Source organism: Gopherus evgoodei, chromosome 2 (genome assembly GCF_007399415.2).
Source record: "Gopherus evgoodei ecotype Sinaloan lineage chromosome 2, rGopEvg1_v1.p, whole genome shotgun sequence".
Taxonomy (NCBI): domain Eukaryota; kingdom Metazoa; phylum Chordata; order Testudines; family Testudinidae; genus Gopherus; species Gopherus evgoodei.
In genome coordinates, this window is record NC_044323.1 from 250,740,872 (window position 1) to 250,764,407 (window position 23,536).

General features: G+C 37.7%; 1 protein-coding gene across 1 annotated transcript; it reads right to left on the reverse strand.

Moving 5' to 3' along the window:
• On the reverse strand, window positions 1–22,565 carry CALB1 (calbindin 1). Its single transcript, XM_030553423.1, has 11 exons — window positions 22,389–22,565; window positions 21,781–21,857; window positions 16,682–16,756; window positions 9,580–9,663; window positions 9,432–9,488; window positions 6,817–6,894; window positions 2,566–2,621; window positions 2,432–2,471; window positions 2,296–2,349; window positions 2,062–2,133; window positions 1–1,721 (listed from the first exon to the last, which is right to left on the reverse strand). Exons 1-11 carry the CDS (start codon window positions 22,468–22,470, stop codon window positions 1,608–1,610), a joined length of 789 nt encoding a protein of 262 aa, XP_030409283.1. The 5' UTR covers window positions 22,471–22,565; the 3' UTR covers window positions 1–1,607.
• Between the last annotated feature and the right edge of the window lie 971 nt (window positions 22,566–23,536).

Consider the following 23,536-nt stretch of genomic DNA (forward strand, 5'->3'; position numbering starts at 1 on the left):
GTGTGTTTTTTCCACCAAGAATCACTCTGTTGCTGCCTCCTCCTCCTATCTTCTAATTACATCTATCTCAAGATCGGAGAGTACCCAATACACTTGCTGCTTGAGACCACTTCTATCTAATTAAACTGATTTGCCCGTTTGTCAGATAAGTTACTGTGGATGCATTTTAGGCATTGTATCCAGCTAATAAAATAATGTATTGAGCTGGGAGTGCTTCTGAAACACCATACTTTAAGTAGAGGCAGCTTAGGTTGATTGACATTAAGACATAGACCTTATTCTGTTCTCACACTGCTATAAATTGGGAGCAATGCCACTGAAGTCTGTGGAGTTATGCTGGCATAAAACTAGTGTAAGTAAAATTAGACCCAGGCCTACAGAGCACAATTATAAAAAAGACAGGAGCAATTATAGTGGACTTTCTGCAGGGGAACTCTTTCTTAAAGCAGAGTAATCTAATTTAGAGTCTGATATATAAACGACTAGACTTGGTGTTGAATTAATACTTTGAGAAATGGATTGTTTTTTTAAGTCTTAAATTCCAATAATTTTCTCCATTAGAAATTTAGTGTAAGATGCAGAAAGCACACTTTTAAAACAAATTATTTCCTTGTTTTCTACTTGCTAAGAAAATCCTGGAAGTAGACAGACTAGACAAGGGTAGTGTTAGTATATTAAATTTAATTATAGGTTACACCGAATGATTTAAAAACAGCAGTTTACTACAATAATTTTAACCTGCAATATGTGCAAATAGTTTAGAAAATGGATTGTCATATTCTCTGACACAGCAATTTATGAGTTACACTTATTGTATTATGCAAATGTGTGTATTAATTATCCTATCTGGAGTTTAGCCAGGTTTCCAAAATAGATTAAAAATTTGTCAAGAACTCTGTCTCTTGTATTTCTTAGATGCTTATCACCTTGTTTAAATTTAGTGAAATTAAACAGCTAAATGGAAAACAACATTGTATGTGAACAGCAGCACTGAGCTGTTCCAGATATCTGCTGTTTATAGATGTTATGTCTGTATGCCATAAGTTCGTAAGCTCTCCTCGTTTACTGCAAAAATGCAAGGAGCATAGATTTGCAAGTAGCTAGTCAGACTACTGAAAATATTTCTCACCAGCTTGGTAAATCTTTCAGTTCAAACATCCCTGGTCATCTTTCCTACTTGAAAACAGCATTTTTACATTCTGCATTTAAAAACTCGTATTTAGTCGTGCACTGAAAGAGCTCTGGGCTTTTACTTAAGTATAATTGAACAGAAATGTTGCAAGTGTCAAAGGATATGATGAACAAAACAGTCTCAGCAGAATTTTAAAATTTTTTCCAGCCATTTTTATGAAAGCAAAAAAATCTTAGTTTCTTCTTGAATATACAGACTGGCCCAAACAGACACTCTTTATCAATCTTATAATTACAAAAACTGTACATTACAAACAGTATAGAAACAGACTGAAAAGAATGTGCCACACATCATGGCTAATTATATGCGATTTAAATTTACAGATATAAAAGAAAGTACAGGCTACTCCCTTATAGTGCACAGTTATTGTGTTGATACAGTATATCACCAGTTCAACTGAAGTGACAGGAGGTCTCTAATCCTGCTCGGCAGAAAGAATAAGAGCAAGTTCTGTTCGGTAAAGCTTTCCTTCATCAGACAAGGCCATGATGTTTTTCTTGTATGTTTCCAGGTTGTTAATGTCTAAGTCCTATTTAAAGAACAGATAATGCTTTATAATCCAGTTTCGTTACCAAGTACAGTTGCCAATGGTGTGGGGAGGGGGAAATCTGTCTGGTGCCTGCCCACCCAACAGTACCATTTGTTTAAGTGCTTGCATACAATTCACATCCATGCACACTAGACTGTTGATATTAATAGTTTCTGAAGCCAATTTATAACGTTGCTCACTTAGTTAAGGAATTACATTACTTCTGCCAAGATTTCTAATTGTCCTGCACTTCAGGAATTATGATTTAGTAATTGGCTGGATTTAAACTCTCCTTAAAATCCCAATTTAAACTAATCATTAAGAAAAGCTCTAGAATTACCTTTTTGTTCTTTTCACACAGATCTTTCAATAATGCATCTAATTCATTTTCATCTATGTATCCATTGCCATCCTGAAAAATATTAATATCAATGGTTTATTTTTGAGCATTTTTCATTTTGGCTACTGCAGCATTACACCTAATTTCCCCTAATTCAGAAAATCTAAGTGATATCAAAGAGTTTTCAATCAGTGCATAAAAGGTGAGTTTTATTATAATTTTCAGATCACTTACTTGATCATACAGCTTAAAAGCTTTATTGAACTCTTTCCCACACATTTTGACACTCTAAAATAAAAAAGAAAGCCAAGAGTTAGAAGAATAAAATATAGTGTTACATGTTAAAACTTCAGAATGTAAAGCTACATACCTTAAATTGAAGAAGAAAGTTTTCCTGCACTGGTAGTAAACTTTGGAGATAAAAATGAGAGTTCAAACAATTATTTTTTTTCCATAATGGCAACTGACATGCAATACTTAGATAATATAGGTTTAAAAACATACCTGGCCATTTCAGTAAGTTCCAGCTTTCCATCATTGTTTGAATCAAACATCTTCAGCTGAAATAAATGTAGATATTATTAAAGTATTAATCAGCACAGCAAAGAAATAAAGTATTTGGGAAATCTAAAAGTAATGAGAAGGTACTAATTAAATATAATATAGGAACCTAATTCAATAAACTCACATTTATTGGGTGGAACATTTAATATAAGCAAGTTTACAAATTATTGAAAATATAAATTGATAACTAGTTATTCTACTATAAAATCCTGGTAAGGAACTGTTTGCGCAACTCTAATAGTTGTGTTGAAATGTTCACTAAATCCAGCTCCATTCAACAGTGAACTTCCCAAATCAGAGATGTGCACGGAAGCACAATTTACATCTTGCAAAAACTGAGCAAGGTCCACTTAAGTATTTTAAAATCATGACAGCTCACTCAGGTTATAATTGTCACTCCCACAAGATGCAACACTCATTGTCCAGAGCCAGAGGGCTTCAAGGAAAGGGTTTCTCACCTTTCTATCTTTGAAAACATCAAATAAAAGAAATTGCTTCCACTTCAGTCCCTACAACCAAATACCTCACTTGGTCAATATAAAGGAGGGACTCAAATGGCTGCATCAGTAGCAATATGCATAGTCATGTAATCTCTGTTCTTAATAACCAGTATACACAGTAATCACTATAACTGTGATTCCATTTTTGTACTGCTGAATTCTGTTTTATGTGTGGACTGTAGTGTCAAAAGATTTAAAAGACCCACAAAGGCTCTTGTTAGTAATTCAACTGATTTGAATAGGGATATTCCAGATTTACACCTGTATCACTGAGGTCAGAATTTGGCCCCTCACAAATGGCACAAGTTATAGCCATGGTATCCAACATCCTCTACTGAACCTGTTTAAACATTATTTTAAGCTCAGATCAAGATTCAGTGCCATATCGTTGTCTAATGAATAAAGAGATTAAAAAGTACAGCTTTTTTTTAAGCTACTGAATAGTATATTTGGCCTTGAGTCATGATTTAATACATAGTATACATAAATCTGCATATAAAAGGACAAAAATAATTCAGTTTAAAATCTAAAAGCATAGTAGCTAAAATTAAATCTTAAAACGTAGGTTGGGGTGTTCAGTTCCATCTAGATGTGCTATCTTCATGTAAAAGACAACATTTATAATCCTTATTCAATTGGTTGCCAAGTCTACACACACACACACACACACACACACACACACACACACACACACACACACACACACACACACACACACACACACACACGTAAATGAGATCAGAATCTGCCTCGTGCCATGCACTTCAAGAAAATTTTGAGCTTGTGATGTATTACAAGTGAATTAAGTAGCTAATAAATACAATCTTTTTTATAGAATGAAAACAGGACGGACTTAATGTCTCATACTTAGCTTATTCCCAGCTTTAAACCCCATAATCACTTAAGTATTAATAACAAAAGGTCTCCACTATTGACATGTAGTTAGTTTTCTATAAGAACTATAAGTAACTTCCATCAAATTGAGTTTTCATTTAATAGAAATATGTATGTTAATGATTTTAAAAATTATATACTACTTTAAACTATTTTCCAGGATCCTGTTGTGTATTTGAAATTGGTTTCCTGCCTAAAATGTAATATTTAATGTATGATAGATACAGTGAAAAGTCAGCAAATTGCATTGCCTCTAATCTCTTAAGAGACATGGCTACCTTGAAATTAAGACCTTTTAAAATTTAGTTAGCAGGACACTGAGGTATTAGACTGCCTGTGACTTCCTCTCCCAGTCACTGTACAATTGTACATTGCTATTTTCAAATGTTCTCCCTTTTGCTATGTGAAAGTTTGAAAAAAAGCTTCAGGGAAAACTTACTATACAAAAAGTTGTCGGGGGTGTAACTGAAAACAGAGGGTTTCTCCCTTCTCTCCCCCACCCCTTTAGTTTCAATTACAGTAACTGTAGCTGTACAGTGGTTGGGCACAGAATCACACACCCATATGAATTTGTTTGTACCTCTTTAAATACAAAATTCATGCTGCAGGAAAAAGCAAAGTTTTGCCTAATAAAACAAATGAGTGTTACAGAGATAGTATAGAGAAGTGACTGTTTCTGCAGGCATACATTCCAGTGTGACCACCTGGCTCCTTCTAATCCTCCCTACCCCTTACAGGAACTTCTTCCCAGTGTACCTTTAAGGGAGAGGGGGCTTTCCATTTGGCAGAGGCAAGTAGTTGCTGCCCTAATGTGTCTATTTTATGTCTGGTGGTTAGATACCTCTCCCTTTTTCTAACTGGTAAGTGTTCTTAACTCCTGTTATGTTTCCTGTTTTGTTAGTTTTTTCCTTCTGATTTTCGAGGAGATGGCATATCACCATATTTATCACTTATTTATAGTGTTAATTCTTTATAACTGTTTCAACCTGCTGAGGTCCAAATGTAGGGCACAATCTGGGTTAAAGAGTCATAAAAAAATTGCAGTGCCTGAAGGTTAAGGATGTGAGATTTATTTCTCCAGTGTGTAACACTTTCTGCAACTAATCAGTTATGATATTTCTAGACATATATTTATCATAAGAAAACTAAATCACTAGATATTTATCTTAATTAACCTCTCTCATAGTTGGGGTCAATTTGAGGCATTTCAGCCTGAAATGTTAAACCCCTAAAATATTTTAGGGTGAAACTAAGTTGCTGGCAAAGCAAAAGAAAAATATCACGACTTTGGCCATTTTTAAAACAGGGAATTTTCGTCTTCCCTTTCTCTGGAACACACATCTTACTGACAGTTGCATGGAGGCCACTAGAGAGTCCTGTATTCAGGAGTTAGAGGGGAGAGAGAGTCTGGCTATGTTTAAGGATGGGCCTGGCTAGGACTGAAGCAGAGTCTGTTCTGTCCCACCTATTCCCCTTCTCACACTAGTGTAGGGCACAAGGACGGCAGTAAAAAGTGTAGAACTGGCAAAAAAACAGACAAAAAACCTCATCCCAAATCCATTTAGCACTCTATACTTGAAGCCCAGCAGGTATGTTCCTTGCCCATTCATAGGAAAGGAGGATTGAGGCATATTTTGGTATCTATTGGGAGAGAGGTCACAAATGTAGAGTAGGATTTCTTTAGTAGCTGTGAGGAAAGTAAATGAGGAGGAACAGAGGTAGGCATAGTAGGGAGAAGAATATATTCTGCATCCATTCCCTACCTGAGAATTTTAAGAACAAGCATGTATGTCCTTAGGGTTCTAAAGGTCAAAGTATGGTAAATGGTTACCAGAGATTCTGGGCCCTGCTCTGAGAGGATGGATTAAACCCCACTGCTATTTGTGTGCACTACTATTCTATCAGTGATATGCAAGGGACACTTAGAGAAAAGTAATAAATATATGCCAAACAAAATGTGCCTGTATCATAGACTCTATAGATCATTTTAGATAATCATCAGGTTCTATGCACAGAATTAAAAAACAAAGATCACTCTAGTATTTTTAAGTATTTAATGAATGCATACTAGAATTTATATTTTGGGCAATCTTACTCAGCTTTTCTTTCCTTGTGCCCTATGCTAAACCATGCAGTAACTTAAAGCGGAGGTGTAGAGCCTTTCATCCAGAACTATCTCATTGTCATTGGCCTTTGCAGATTATGCCAAGAATTGCTTCACTCATCACCAAGATGCAGCCAAATCTAGGCTGAAATGTAGCACCTGTTCAACAGTGCAAGCAATACAGCACAACAGTGCAGGACAAGAAATGAAGTAAACTAAAAAGGAATGGGTAGGTAGACTATAATTAGTTACATTGGAATTTGGCTCAGGCACAGGGTAATCTGCTTATTCTTATGACAAGTGCCATGGGATCTTTAATAACAAGTGTTCAGAGCTTCAGTTTTTAATCTTACCTGAAAGGAAAGAACCTTCAGTGGCAAAGTTCTCCTTAGTACATGCTGTGGTGTTGGTTTGTCAACAACACTTAAAGTTCCTTGAAGGTTTCCTATGCTTATATTAGGCCCAACATGGCTAAATTTACAGATCACAGCCAAAGGTGGCATAGCTATTGAATTACCTGATATGCCTCCTGGGCTTGGACTATGATCTCTAAGGTGTGATGTCTTATTTTGCACAATAGGGATCCAAACTGATTCTCATTCAAGTCAATGAGAGCCTTTAAATGCGAAGTTAGTGGCCTTAGATGTGCACAGTATTGTGCTTTTTTTGGATGAAATATCTGAATAATCTTACCATTATTTCGGTGTATTCTGTTAGCTTGGAATCATCAATCTGCTTATTTGCTTTCTGTAGTAAATCTTTCAAAAAACTCTGTGAAAGTAAAGTAAGCACAGGTGAATATTTGCCCCAGAGCCAAAATGATTACAGAATAGTTACTTTCCTTAGTGTACTCTAATTTCAGTCTAGAGGCAGTCTGGGAAATTCTAGTTTTACATATTTACTACTGAAATGTAAAATAGGAATGAAAATAAGTAGTAGGTTCCATGTTAAATATCTGACAACAAAAATTCTTTTAACTAGACCAAGTATACTGTATCACCTTATTTTTAAAAAGATTCCCATGGAGTTTTGTGCATAATATGTCTTTTGTTGTACTACACAGAAGTCTGGAAAAGTAGTTTGGCATCCAGCTATACTGTGCACTAATTAATTTTAATAGTAAACTACATTAATTAACCTTGAGACCCATCGGAAAACTTGGATTCCTAGCCACTGCTTGAAATAGAGGAATAGTTTTACAGAAAAGATTAATGATTAATCCAGTCTACTTTCCTGCCTACAGCAGTGACCTGATGCTTCAGGTGAAGGTGAAACCTTCTTGCTCCTTCACACACACATACTGCAAATGCACTTTGCCCATTTTGCTAGTTTGAGAGGAATTGGCGAGGTTTCTTCATGACCTTCAACAGCTACTTTTACTCTAAAGAATGAAGTTTTGTTTTCCCCACTGATTAGTTTGAACAACTGTCCTAGATAAGTGACATTAAAAAAAATCTTAATTTATTAAGAAAGGCATCTGCAAGTCTTGAGAACTGTGCATGCCTGTCAATTTTCAGTGAAGAACACACCAAGCTGGTTTAACCTCTTTATCTCATGTTTTGGAGTGCCATTGCTTTTTTCACAGTCTGGACCACATTTTAAGATAGGATTTTCCTCATGAGCCATCTCTCTTCCTAGTCATGTATGCTTAATGCCCCTGAACTTGAAATACAAGTATGAGAGCTATTGGGTCCTATTGTCACCACCATACTGTATATTTTCTCATCAGGTCTCTCTGTACCTGTGTTATATATTAAAATGATTGCAGAAATGTTGTGAACAGATTTCATGTAAACATTTTAGATCATATGTGCTTTAAAATGTAGATCACATGTGCTTTATGTGGGGAGTAAAACCAGTTACAGCAAATGCATAATAATAGTTTCATACTTTCCAAGAGAAGTATTTTATTGATCACTACCTTAAAAAAAACAAGTTACAATATATAGTTCTGAAAGGATGAAAAGGATCCAGATTTTCTGATGCAGATGATGAGATTTGCTCAGCACAGCAGAGATGGGGAGCCATCAGGGAGCCATTTAAGATTTTCTGGTTGCTCACTAGCCCAGCCTTTAGTGGCCGGTCTAAACTATACTCTCTGGAAACAGTCGCTTGAGGACTATCCAACAACTGGGGATTGCTAGATACTGTGTGTACCAGTTGTGCCTCGTTCCTGACCTCGCCTCCCTTTTGACACACCTATATGTGGGAGCATGGATGGGAGGGGGTAGCCACTTGTATACCAGGGTCATAAGAGCTAGCTATGCCAACTGACATCTCTTCTGTGAGGTGGGAATCCTCAGCAGGGGCGATACAGACATTCTTCATCTCTTTTGTTCTACCAGAGCAGCTCAAAGAGGATGGAGAAAAAAGACAATTTGGCTACATGGATTTATGAGGTAAGTTTTGCTTTTATAAAGCTCTACTAAGGATTTCAGACAATTTGACTTTTGAATGCTTTGGTTAATGTATGTGCAGTTCTTGTCTAGAATTCTGCATATGGACAAGACAATTGGTCTCAATCACTGTGTACACAGGGCCAAGTCCTCAGCTGAGGTCCTGTGGAGCTATGATAGTTTGAACCAACTGAGGATCTGCACCAGAACGTTACTTGAAGTGGAGTTCTACATAAAAAATGGTTATGTACAAATGACGCTTTCCCACTTGGTCTTGTTCCCCATGTATATTCACAGTCAAACAGTATCTGCCAGCTTTAGTGACAAGAATAAGTATGGGCTGCTTTTTACTCCTGTTAACTGCAGAGCCAATACAGCTAATAGAACAAACTAGATGCTGCTGCTGTTTGTGCATCAAATGTACTAAGATCCCATCAGTCATAACTATGCAAACAGAGTGCAGGCAATGGGATTGCAGTTGTGTTGTACAGGGGTTAGTATGGGAACAACAGGATTGCACAGGTACTACTGAGGGCTTAAATTGGACCACAGAATGTTTAGTAATGGTAGTGATGCAGCTGGGAGAAAGAACCCACTTTCATTCTCACAGTGCTAGCTAAGTTTGCAGGGCAGTTAGTTTAAAAACATATTTTTACTTCTAAACTGAGCACTTGTTATTTGGCAATCACTGGGGGGAAAAACGGATCTGCACTAAATGCCATTTTCAGAGTCATTTATCAGAATAAAAATTACACTTCAATTTGTCTGTGATAGAAACATCAGTTTCTATCACTTGCCATTTGTGTTTTATATTTTAACATTTCAACAGCCATATATATATATAAATATAAAATCAGTACTATTGTGTAATACACACACCTCTATATAATCATTCATTATTTCACAATTTACCTTAAGTTCTTCAGTCTCAATGAAGCCACTATGGTCAGTGTCATATTTTCGCCAGGTCTGCAATTAGTAATTAAAAGAGGTTTATTTATGTATCTATTTGAAATCTAGACCTGGATGACTTTGCAAAAGGAAAAATGGGATACAGTACCTGCATGAAATCTTCACTTGACTTGAGCTGCTGGCACCTAAAGAACAATAGGAAGTTCTCTTCTGTTGGTAATATCTGAGCAAGCTGTAACAGATTTGAAGCAAGTTTAAAGTTTTAAAACTGCAACTGTTTCTTTGAGAACAGATAACCTCCTTAGTCAGGCTCTAGTGACAAGTTAAAAATTGTTTTCAATTCCCGTTATTTGGCTGTTTAGTTGTATTATAATGTGTCTTGCAGCATGCACCAAGAACCTCAGTTGGGTGTTGTGGAGCTTTACAAATACAGTCATTACATTGTCTTACTCTCCAGGTAAGATTTTAATTGTGTGCTCTTACTCCCAGCTGTCTAACAGGTTGTTACATTTAATTTGGACTCTGCTCTAATGCCATTGAAGCCATTAGGAAACTCCCACTGACTTCAGGCATTTTTGGATCAGGTTCTCAGGCCACAATTTTTCATCTGCTCATTGTGCAGATTCCCACAGAATCAGGTCCTTACAGGTTGTTCCATATTGTTCCAACATGTAAAGTGATGTTGTTGCTTTCTCAGTGGCTCTCTAACCCATTCAAACAGGCCCACCTGTCCCCTTCATTAATAAAAATCAGAGATGCCTTCCCTATCTTGCTCTTGATGTGACCACTGTACAACCCTGATCAGCTCTCCTTTCTTCTCTTGGTAATCGGTACTCTCCATGATGACCCAAGGAGCCACGTGCCATTTGCTGGAGTATCTCCTCTACATTAGAACGGGGAGCATGCCTCTCAGAGGCCTTTGGCTCCCTGCTTTTGATATGTTCCTCAAGAGCAGACACAAATGAAAATCAGAGAAAGGAATGAACCAGCAGGCCTAGAGAAAGGGTGAGAGAGGTGCCTCACATTCAAAAATGCAGAGTTATGAAGTGTGGTAAAAGCTTAAGTGTGCAAGAGTGAATTGGAGAGCAAAGGGAGAAGAATACAGAGAACCATGGCGGATACAGAAAGCAAGGGCGAAGGAGAACTGTATGGAGATGTGGGTACTGAATAAGGGAAAAGGATGATGAAAGGGAGAAGGCAAAGGTGCAGTAAAGCAAGCAGAGAAACCAATGAGGGAAGGAGTAGAGAAAAGAGAACAAGGAAAGCAAATATGTAAGATAGATGGAAATCCATCCTGGAACCACAGCCATTTGTCAGCCCCAAGCATGAGACCTTGCTGAGGAAAAGCCAATTCAAGAATCAGAACAGTGAGGTGACGGGGACTCAGCCCTTCAACCCATCCCATTGACTTCAAGGAATATGCCCTTAAAACTCAAAACCTGATGAAAATCTGTTTTCACAAATAGTGACGTGGTTTTCATTTTGAAGTAGTTGAAAAGGTCCATTTTCATTTTTCAAAATTTTTAGATTTATTAAAATAATTATTGAAAATTTTCATTTACTGGAAACCCAGGTTTTAGAAAATGAAAACTTGATGATGGTTTGGATAATGTTTTCTATCATTTAAAACATAAAAATTATTTTTCCAAAGGAAAAGTATTGTTAAATTTTTTTTGGGGAAAAAAAAAGGATTAAATATTTTTGAACAAGAAACCTTTTTGTTTGGGAAAAAAATGTTGATCAGCTCTAACTAAAATAGGAAAACCAGGGAGAAGAAATGGAAAAGAGAAGAAATTTGAAAACATAGGTACAGAAGAAAGGGAAGGCAGACACCTTCCTTTTGGTGTTAAAATTCTTCTTAAATAAATCCATTTGTAAAAACAGCAGTAACAAGTGCCACCTCCTTATAGCCTTGTCAAGACTGGATTCAAAATTCTGTTCTTAACTGTATATTTCAGATCTCAAATCCACCCCATTTCAATCTCCATTCACTGCAGTGAATTGGGATTGCAAAACTGGGGCTTTGTTGCTAGATTCCAATGGGACCATAGCTGCTTGCAACTTCTGTCCCTCACTCCCTAGATATCTTTTAACATGTTTCAATGAGCTGGAAATAGAGCATCTGTATTTCAAAAATTACCACTGCAAAAAATCAGTTATATTTGTTAAATGTTGATACAATTTAAAATGGACATCACTCATTTGACTTGCAAGAATAGAGCAATTGGTATAGACCAGGGGCAGGCAACCTATGGCACATGTGCCAAAGGCGGCATGCGAGCTGATTTTCAGTGGCACTCACACTGCCCAGGTCCTGGCCATTGGTCCGGGTGGCTCTGCATTTTAATTTCATTTTAAATGAAGCTTCTTAAACATTTTAAAAACCTTATTTACTTTACATACAACAGTTTAGTTATATATTATAGACTTATAGAAAGATCGTCTAAAAATGTTAAAATGTATTATTGGCACACGAAATCTTAAATTAGAGTGAATAAATGAAGACTCGGTACACCAATTCTGATATATATACACACACACCCCTGGTATAGACTATCAAGTATAGCAAAGTGCATCCTGAGAGATTTTGCTAAATTGCTGAATGCTAAATCTAATCAATGTAAAATGAGGTTTCTGACTCAAATGTTCAAAATTCCATTCCTTGATAGGTAGAAACCAAGTGTGCATACATACGTATGTGTGTAATAGATATGGGTATGTGATCTGTTTCTTGAGTATTAGTACATGGGAAAAGTTCAGAGACATGGAATTTCCTTCCCTTCCCCAAAGGTCTCCTCCTTTACCTCTCCCAGTGGAGGAATTGTGACATCAGAAGTAAAACATCACATCCATTCACTTGGTTGATGTCAGTGGGCTATGGGATTATTGCACTTCGACAATAGGAAGTGGTGCACATTGATACGGACTTGTGGTTATTACATAGGTATTTGTGAGAGGATAACAGGCATAGTAATTTCAGATCTTTAGGTATAAGACCATAAAATATTCAGCCTCTACCAGGACTTCCAGTTACTGTCAAGAAAAGTTAGTTTAGCACAGCACAGCCCTTGCAGTACTACTGGATGTTAAGTCATTGCCTAATTGTAAAGATGGGAGTTATAGAAATGGTGGCCTAAAGTTAGGCTCCTAAATCCACAATTAGGCATTCAAATAAATGGCCTCAGAAGCACTGTACACCCAGCAGCTCCCACTGAAATATTGCATCATGCATATGTCAATGGAAGTTGGTGGGTGATTGGCAATTCTGAAAAATCAGGCCACCTACATGCTTAAATTAGGCTCTTATATGCATATTTAGAAATTAGTTTTTGTAAATCTTCATGAGTATGTAACAAATTCCAGATTTTTCTATTTAAGGCTGTAGCTATTTTAGGGTCAGATCATGACAGGTCAAGCATGGTTGATGACAGAGCACAAGGAGTCAGGTGCTTGGGGAGGCCAATGGAAACGGGCGGCATGTCTAGGCCTTTTGTTTGTTTGTTTACTTTTCTTTGCCACTTGGGGCAGCAAAAAAGCTGGAGCTGGCCCTGCAAGGAGCCCAAAAGGATAGTGTAGCCTACTCCCTGGCTTGCTCAAAATGGGATTTGGGCTTTCCTAAGGCACATCTCTCCAAGCTCCCCTTGAGGTGATCAGTTTCCACACCACACCTTACTTGACCCAGTAGCTAACTGCTACAAGTTGTCCCTTAGTGTCGGGACTTAACTGGCATAAGCAATATTTATTTCCATCAGGAAGAATGTCCTCCATTAGTGTAGTTATGGTAAAAAATGACTATGTAAATGGGGCACAGGGCTGGTCCCTTTTGTAACGTTCAGTGACTGTAACATTACTTGTTTCATTCTGCAGAACAGGAAGGTGTCCATGGACCAGTTTGAGAATTTATTTCTAGGTTTATATCTTAAGCTTATGAAGAGCAAAAGGAATTCCTTCCACTGATTTCAGTGGGACTGGGATCTAACCCTTTGGATCATATAGACAAGTTCCCAGTTTCACAATCAGAAGATATTTAATGTGTACAGTTTAAAGGAGAAACGTGCTTCCACTGCAACATTCCCATTGTGACCTACTGGTAGCTACAGTTAACGGATAGTGAATTCTGAAAGGATTAGTCTAACCTTCCAAAGAACAACCAACTACCAATACTAAGCTACATTTAAGGTACAAAATATTCTACCACTGCCAATAAAAGTATTACTTTAAGTTTTACTTTCCTTTATGCAGGTGTGTAACTTCCACATAGGCCTGAGAGAAACATATATGGTACCTCTTTCTCTGTTTTATAGATAAGTGAACTGTCTCATTTGATTTTTAAGAAAGTAAATTTTCCCTATTTTATTTATTTTGCTCCTGTTATCATTGTAGGACCAATATGGTGGGAGAAAGGGAGCTAGATTCTTTTGATTCTTGCATCAACAGCATTAATGAAGTTCCAGCTGCAGAATTTTTATTACTAGTTGAGTTGGCAGGGTTAGTAGTTAGGCATACCATCTTTTTACTTGTAAATGGAGCAGATTTGACTAAGTCATTCAGAGATGCTTCTGCTGAGACTAGCTTGACCCCTCTACTTCTCATTATGAACTTGTTAAAGAAAGAAGGGGATTGTTACCTAATTGGAAAAGGAGCTACAATATTTAAAACAGACCAGCATGAACATTTTTCTAGAAATCACTCTCTGAATGAATCTCTTTTGCTGATATTAACCCTTTCCTTAAAATACCTGATTTACATGCTTCAATATATTTGTCTTTAAAATTCTAATCTGGAAGGGGGAGAAAAGCATTTTCAGTATGGTAAGTAATTACTTTGCCTCACAGGAATAAGCATTTAAATCATTTGGATATGGAATAACTGCAGTCCTGAGATGTAAAAAGCTTGCACTTTAAGATCTACATGTCAGTGAAAGCTCTGACTAGATCAAATATTGGGGTGGGGAATATCTTATAAAGGGGAGTAAGATACGTCAGATTCTACATTTAGCTAGGGGAAACTGGTTAAAAGCTGGAGAACTCACTGCAGCCATGTACTACCAAAGACAGAATCTGCACTTTAAGGCTTCACTTAATCTAGTCAGTAGAGCTGAAAATGCATTACTTTAAGCCATTCAGGACTCCTCTTTAATAGAACTTCCCTGAGGAATCATTATTAATCAGGATATTTTAAAAAATCTTCAGGTGATGTGTTATGGTGATTGAGTGACTGAGTGCTGCATTTATTTATACTAAAAAAAAAAAAAGCATGGTTCATGGACTTTACATGAACTTTGGAGTGGGGAGACTTCATAATACAGCATATAAATGAGCTGAACTCATTTTGGAAACATTTTAAATTAGAAAATTTAAAGGGTCAGGAAAACAAAGTCTAACTGATCTGTAAGATTATTATAACAGTTTGCACATACAGCACCTTTCATCTGAGATCTCACAACACTTTATAAGCAATTCAGCTTCACACTGATACAATGATGTAGGTTAAGTAGTATTAAGGTTACTTATAACCTTCCAGGGTGCTGAGGCCCTCCAGTTAATTGCTAAATGCACTCAGAACCCATTGACATTAGTCAGTGTTGATGGTGCTCAGCACTCTAGCTGTAGGTGCTCAGCACCTTACAAGATCAGGCCCTGTGGGACTTGGCCAATGTCACATAATGAGTCAGTCAAAAATAGAACTCAAGAGATACAACCTCCAGTTGCCTTGTCTAACCAATAGACCACTTCAGGAAGTGCCTATGCGCATTTCATGTGACAGTCTGCTGTCATGTGTACTTGAAATAAAAAAGGCATGCTTCTATTTAAAAAAAAGTATTTAAACTGGCCTGTTTAATTTCATACACTAATAATGTATTTATCAGAATAAGAAAGATGCCTACGCTAACTTTTCCTACTTGCAGAATTTTCAGTCTGATTATTAATCAAAAGTTTGGTCAAAATTTAGTCAGTTTAACCTTAAATATAATAAGAAATTAACAAATTGAGTCACAGTTCACTTATCCATGTACGTTTAGACTAAATGAGACATGAATATTTTAGCCAGTATGTGGAAGTTACACATGGGGATTACACCTAAAGAGAATATACTCCAAGGTAATAATTTATATATACTGGTAATAGGATATTTTATATTGTTGTTATACATTCCATTCAGTATATCAATTCTAAATAGCTGTAGCTAAGTCAGTCACAACAGAAATGTTGCAATAATAGCATGTTTCCAAGGAGCTCTTTATAAATTGTTCAGATATATTTTTCTGATAGTCAAACTGGGAACATGATTGTATTTTCTAAGGGTTAAATACTGATGCCTTTGAATTCAAAGGCAGAACTCCCATTGACTTCAATGAGTCATGAATCTGGTCCTAAAACAGTGGTTCACAAACTGTGCACCAGCCCATGGATACCTTCCTGTTGATATGTAGAATTAAACATTGAAAACCAAGTAGTGGGGATTGGGAAGGGAAGTGGTTCCAGGAGTGTCCCTCTTTCTTAGAAAGTTGTCTACACAGTGGAAAAGCATGAGTACCGTATAACCCAGGGCAGTGCAGGTGTCAGGGACTTCTAACTTTTGCAAGCAAAAGTTTTCTGCTTTCTCTGTTCAATAAAGGAATTCACAAGTAATCAAAATCTCTCACTAACTGGATTGTCAAAATATTGCTGAAAATGCCAACAAGATTTTAGCCTTCCCTTCTGTCCTTACCATATGCATTAATTAGAAATAATAACCGTTATGTACAATGATTACAAAGGAGGAGAGGGAGGGAAATCAGATTCTTAGCCAATTTACATTGAATTATACTTTACACCCACTACAGGAGTTGTGGGATTGAGGGCCAGTTCAAAATCAAATTCCAGAATAACTCAGGATAAAAAAAGTTCACAATATTCCAGCACATCAGTGTTTTTAATAACTTGAATTTCCTGAAAAGATGCAGACTTTAGTTGCATTACAGGAAAACTATAATGATGGTCTTTTATTTCTATTGATATAAGCCTGTAACATTCAATGAAGTTTAATGAAATGTCTGAGGGAGAGAAAGAAATATTTTGTTTTCCACTAATGCCTCCGTGAAAAAAAGATACTAAAGGTCCTGAGATGAGAAAAGAAGTCTGTGTTACAGCAAATGCAAGACAATGCATATATTTATACATTATGTTCAAGTTATCTTCATATTATTATACTAAGAGCATTCTGTGCACATAAAAATGACTGAGCCTGAAATAAAGAAACTAGCTTACCTCGACTATTCCTATTTTTCCATCAGTATTTTTCCCGTACTGGTCCACAAATGCTTTCATTTCAGGTGTTAATTCCTATAAATTCATAATAATGGAATTATTATTTGTAAGATATGTAGAAATGTGCTAAATATTTCAACGAGTAACTACCAGACAATATATAAAAACCTAGTTAGAGCCTAGATGGAAAAGAGAAGACTGAGAGGGGACATGATAGCAGTTTTCAGGTATCTAAAAGCGTGTCATCAGGAGAAGGGAGAAAACTTGTTCACCTTAGCCTCCAATGATAGAACAAGAAGCAATGGGCTTAAACTGCAGCAAGGGAGATTTAGGCTGGACATTAGGAAAAAGTTCTTAACTGTCAGGGTAGTTAAACACTGGAATAGATTGCCTAGGGAAGTTGTGGAATCTCCATCTCTGGAGATATTTAAGAGTAGGTTAGATAAATGTCTATTAGGGATGGTCTAGACAGTATTTGGCCCTGCCATGAGGGCAGGGGACTGGACTCGATGACCTCTCGAGGTCCCTTCCAGTCCTAGAGTCTATGAGTCTGAGTCTAGATTCTGACAGTCTTATGCTGAGTAGTGCTTTATTTTGAATTATCCCGTTGCAATGACAGTGACTACTTGAGCAGTAAGATATTACTTGATAGGAATGAGTTTCAGAATCTGACCTTAAAATAAAAGATCTGAATATCTAACCTTTCAAAATGAGAACATTCACATGTAAAGACAAATCTGCTGAAAGGTAGGTCTTACTGTTCCTTTGTTTAATCAAATAGCAATGAAATTTCACAGTTGATTACTATTCAGTTTTTCCGCAGTTTTCATTTTTGAATGAACAAATCTGAGACAAGCTTAAGTCTTTCAGAGTGGGGAAATTTTTATAGAACACATTGGGACACCAAAATATTTACCTTTCACATTTTTCTATGTTGTTTTCATTTGAATGGGATTTTATCCTCTTTTGACCAGTCTCCAAACAGATCTCACAATGAAGTCATACAATGGAATTTGTGCATCAGCCATTTGTATTGCTCACTGTTTATGATGTCATAAAAGCAGGACTGTTACTTCATTGCCAGAACAAAGGTAATGAGAGGCTGGGTTGGGAGAGAGTAATCCCTTATTGAAACATATAAAACAATCCTGAACAACAAGGTAAATCCACAAAGTCAATGTCAAAGTGCTTTTGGTATAAATGTTTGCTCCCACAACACACTTGTCTCAAAATGACAGCTTCTCTTTAAGATATGGCAGTGGAGTCACACCAAGGATCAGTTTGACTCAGTTCCACTAGTATAGACTCCTTCACCTTTGAGGAGCCCATCTGATTTCTTTTGGACTCTTTATTAGTCCAAGATCTATGTTAATGGATCCTTTGTGCAGGATCAGGGCCTAGAACTGTAGTATAAATAATATCTCAGTTATCAAAATGAAAGAGACTATAATGCTATGACGAGTCTAGTCTTGTAGTCCTTTCTCAGGTGAAACTCCCACTGCAATTGTTGGGAATTTTGCCTGAGTCAAATACACTAGATTGTGCCCAAAATCTGTATTACTAGAAATTGCTAAAATGCATTACATGTAAGTGTTTATGACTAAGCAAATCATGGCCCAATGTCCTCTTTGTTTCAAAGTCATCTGTTGTGGTTAGTTAATTTGAAATTGTTGTAATTAAGACATGATTATTAATACTTCAATGTCACCTTTCACAGAAGGATTTCAAAGTGAAGAAATATTTGCTTAGTGATTGAGGTCCAGGCCTGAAGGTCTAGATATCTGCATTCTAATTAGCCCTGATTAAATATTTTGATATTATTTTTTGTTTCCAATAGGGCCTACAATACGTAAGGTACTGTACAATCATACAAAGAGGCACAATCACCGCTTACAATCTAAAAAATAGAATGTTATTCATCTAAAAAAAATTCACTTAATACATTTTTTAAATTTTATCAGTTCTATAACTGAATAATATCTTTTGAATTAACTTATTTGTTGGATATATTATGTGACAAATAATTGTATCCAGTATTCAACCAGTTCTAATCTTGGTTCCACCACAGACTTGCTGCTCTGTTACCATGGACAAGTAACTCTGTACCTCATTTTCCCCTTTTTAAAATGGAGATATTTACTTGACTCAGAGGTGTTATATATACATTAGTTTTTGTAAAGTGATTTGAAATCAGGATGAATGGTGCAATAGTAACACCATTGCACATGTTCATTGCACTTATGAACATCAAGTCATACTGTCTCTGTCAAGTAGGTAAATATTGTTCTCATTTTACATATGGATAAATCAAGAAACAGATGATGAAAAACTTCCCCCAAGTCACCCAGTGAGACAGCAGGAGATCTGGGAACCCCTTTAGTAACCACTTCCCCACACATTTTCTCTCTTGGCAACTGGCAAAAGTGAAACAAGAGATAACATACTAAATATAATGTAGGCCGAAAGAGGTTGAGCATATATTTTTGGGATTAAAAATTGTGATTTTATTTTTGCAAAAGAATTTTTTATTTTAGCATTTGTAAAAGATCAACTTTGTATTTCACATTCTGTAATGTGGTGGAGGAAAATATGAAATGTCACCAAAAATAGCTCAAACACAAAACTAAAAATGTAACCTTCTGACAGTATTACATGATACAGAAATAACATACATCAAATTGCATGCTGCTGTTCTTTGGAAGTAATAGAAAGCAAACGGATGGTCTTCACAATAGTCATTTGGTTAATAAAAAAAATCGCATGGTTGTTAGGTAACGAGAAAACAATTAGGACAGTTCAGAAGCTGGGAAGAGCACTGAGCAATGCTAAGCCATCTTGTTCAAAGACTGAAATCAGTGAGATTCTACAAGGCATGTAGCACTACTGATGTATAATCCAGCTATGAAGAATGCACAATTGAATATTCCAAAGATACAGAGCAAGAGAAGCTATCTGAAATGCAGATGCAAATGATGAGAGAAGCTTATCAGGGAGGAGGGGAAGGGACAGCACAGCCACAAAAATCACCTATAACATCCATTATCTTCTCATTGTGTCCCTTCCAGAAAAGGGGAAAAAAATTCAAAGCCACTGAATTAGTTATCCAGTGAGGCAAGATAGGTGAACTAGTGAGATGATTGTTTGGCAAATGACCCTCCAAATCCAAGAATTAGCTTAGATTTGAAACCTCTGATGGCACATATCCATAATCCAGAAAAGACTTCAGGGATCAAGATATCGAGAATCTCTAGATGATCCAATGAGAGTACTGAAGTTCAGTGTTGTTAGTGTAGATTGGTCTTTTCAGCAGAATATTCCAGAAATAAAATTTGTACCAGAGCAATGACAAAGGAAAAGTTAATTAAACACCTAAGCACTTTCAAAATATAACCTACTGTGCAGCAGAGTCTATTAAAAAGGCATAAATGGTAAAGTGGGTGGGAGAAAACAATAATCTCTCAAGCATCTTATACATTACTTTGTGAACACTAATTTTTTAAGTAGAAGACGACTTATTATGACACAAATTGCCTCCTGAGAAATGTGAAGATGAGTTTAAAATGACATTTTCCTGTTGTAAAACCTCTGCATCTTTCATCCATTGAGCATTACATTAGGACTATTTTTAAAAGTACAATTAATAATAATAAATATGTTCTAAATACAGTCTTGAACATCATCTTTTAACTGGGTTTACTTATGGTTACTGCCATCTCAATATGTTAATATTTAGTTCTAATGAGAGAATTAAATAGGCTTTTCTTCCCCCCCCCTTCTTTAAATGTAATTTACTTGCCTCACTCTCCTTGTGGAAAGCAAGTAAGATTATTATACACAACCTTTTCCTCTAGTAACTGCAATCTCACATAATTTTCAGTACTCTGAGTATCCTTTTAAATCAAATGTACCTATGCTTTTGGATATTAATTCTACAGTGACAGCTATAAAAAAAGATTAGGAATCTGGAGTGTGCATGTAATTTTACATGTAATATTATAGATGACAGATTTCCAGCTGCGTATTAACTCACGAAGCTAGTAGGAAAATGTTATTTTCCACAAAACAAATAAAAGTACCAGTACACATTTGTTCTCCCTCTTTAACAGGAAGATCCAAACAAAGACAATAATTCATTATCCAAAAGCTAACATTTATTTCTTAATTTTGAAGTAGCCCTATATGAATTTATAACCTTTCCCTCCCTCCCCCCCCCAGATCAGCTAGTTAGTGCACTTTTATCTTATATGCTTTTAGAAGTATCTTTTACAGTGGATTTAAGTAGGCTTCATTATACTGTGCTGTATATTTTAGTGTGATGTTAAGTGGTCTATTTTATTTTCTGATTCTTTTAGGGGTTATTTATTCAGTAAGGAAGTGTCACTATGGATTGAAAATAATATCTTTATCTAGAGGCATTTGGTTTTATTTTTTCAGACTGTTAAAAGAATAATAGTATCTTACTTTAAAACTTTTCTCTCTTGCTTAGGAAAGTGCTGAATGTATAATTGTTACAAATTAAACTCCATTATGCATCTCTGTTTCTCCACATTTTAATATTCTCCAGGTAATTTCTCTGTTCTCTTGTGCAATTTTGATCATCAAGGTTTAGTATTGATTTTCCTCTTTCATAAAACCAATGAAGTGCAAATAAATAGTTAAGAATGATCTGCAGATCTGTTTATTGACCACCAAGGGGCAGAAATGCAGATAACCCTACACACTTCCCATGAAAGAAGGAGTTAAAAGTGAGTCCAGCTCATGAAAAATTAGTTCTTTAAAAATACTGGTAGATAATTGAGTGAGGCAAAGAGAGAAGTCTTGCTTTAAATCTATTATATAATAATGTCAGTTCCATATTTTTCTGGATTCTTACTTTTTAACATTGCCAGAATAATCATTTGCATTAGTACCAAGGTGGAATCTAAATATTACCTTGTATCTTGTCAGGTACCTCTTATCCCCACATTTCCCAAAGTGACTGAGTACCCTACCTGACTTGTGTCAATTTCTAAACGTTGCCTTTGCCTGACCAGCTAAGGGACTGAACATTTGAAATTCTTCTTTAAAATGAAATAAAGCAGGAAGAAACATGAACCTACCAATCCTGCCTTCTTTCGTGCCTGCTGAAGCTCCTGGATGAAGTTCAGCAGCTCTTTCCCATCCAGGTACCCATTGCCTACAACAAAAAAGAGTTATGGTTAGTGTCCCAGAACCCTTTGGTTTGCATCTTTCCAACCTTTCCAGCTGCTGGAAATGACATTTACAAACCTTGTGTTAAAAAAAATCGGTGGCTTTTTGGTTGTTTGATCTGCTAAATTAGGCTCAGCCTCCTGCCACCCCTCGCCCCTCCAAAGGTATCTACATGCAAAGTTACTGAAGAGAAAACAGCGGCATCCTAGCTGCGTCTGGAGGCATTGAAATTTGAACCCACTTACGGGAACCTGAAAGTTGCCCTGCTAAAGGATCACAAGCCCTAGGCTAAGGAGGTTGGGCACTAGTGCATAGCCCTAGCCCCAACCCCAGCCCCACCCCGGCCGCCTGCTTCGCAAGGGGCTCGAGCTCCGGGCTGGGAAAAGTTATGACTTGTCCTGGGGGAAAGTTTGCAGCGGAACCTGCCGGGATATGTGTGGGTGGGGGGAGCCCGAGCCCCCTCCCCGGCTCGGGACTTGCAGGGGGAAGGGGGGTGTGTGCAATGAAATATAGTCACCATCAGAGTCGTAGTGATTCCAGATCTCGAAAAACTGGGCGGCTGAGATCTCGACTCCTTGCAGGTGAGTCACCGCGGCCATGGCGCGTGTGGCTGCGGGCGAGCGGGCTGGAGATCGGCGGCTAGGGCAAGGCGCTGCTGTCCGCGGTGCTGACCCTTTCGCCGGCACAGCGCCGTCTATTTATCGCGTCTGGCTCGCCTGGGCCACGCCCCCCGCTGGCCGCCCCTTCCCTCCTCCCCGCCTTCCCGCTCCCCGCCTCTCTCTTCCTCTCTGGGGGCGAAGCTGCCCTGCCAGGGCTTGCTCGCTGCCAGTGGGCGGAAGCCCCAGCTGCCTCCCTTCTCGCTGCCTCACCCGGCGTCTGGGGCCACCTCGAGCAACCCTGGCCAGCTGGAAAGCTGCAGTTCCTCTAGCAGAGGGAGCCCCTGGGGCCCTGAGGCAGCCCTGGTCTCTCCTCACACTCACATCTGTGTCTCTCTGATGGTCCCTGTCGACCAGAGCTGTGTCAGCAGCAGAAAGTAGAAGCTACCACACACATATGGCTAGGGAGGGTCTTGCCAAGGAGGTTCATTAAATGTGTGCTGCTGCTGGAGCTGGGGCAGCTGTGGGTAATTGCAGGGCCTGTTTATGTAGGAACATGCTCCCCACACACACACCTTGAGGTGTGGTGTACATGTGAATTAATGTCTCTGTAAAGACAAGCAGCTCTTTGGGAAAGTTTCAAGGGAGGCAGGTCCCCTGGTAACACAGGTAGAGAGCTACAAACCAGGAGTTGTCTTTGGACTCAGACAAAACTCTTTGGAACCATGGATGTGCTCAGATGCCATGGTGTGTGCTTGGAATAGGCACAGTATGAAAATGCTCCACCCTAAGCTGGTGCTACTATACCATCAGGCTTGGAGGAGATCTCCCAGCTTAAGATCCAGACACCAATGAAGGAAAGGACCCCCATAGCTATTAGAAGCCAAGAAGCAAGAATTTCTCCTGGAATTGCTGCATCAGTGGGTTGGCAGGCAGGGAGTAGAGCAGTCCAGCTGAGGTCCTCTCTTTCCCTCACCTGGGAACCTGGCACTGTAACCATAGGGTAGTTCTGTCCCCATTAGGACAAGTTATTTCATTCTGTGGTCCTGTGCACCTGGGATGCCCACTG

What these genes read in the sequence shown, in the direction of transcription:
- CALB1 (XM_030553423.1), bottom strand. Translation starts at nt 22,470, where the DNA reads ATGGCCGCGGTGACTCACCTGCAAGGAGTCGAGATCTCAGCCGCCCAG. An exon ending in GAATCACTACGACTCTGATG is followed by an intron (nt 21,858 to 22,388) that starts GTGACTATATTT and finishes TTTTTGTTGTAG; the next exon opens with GCAATGGGTACCTGGATGGG. An exon ending in TTGAGACTGAAGAACTTAAG is followed by an intron (nt 6,895 to 9,431) that starts GTAAATTGTGAA and finishes TTACTTTCACAG; the next exon opens with AGTTTTTTGAAAGATTTACT.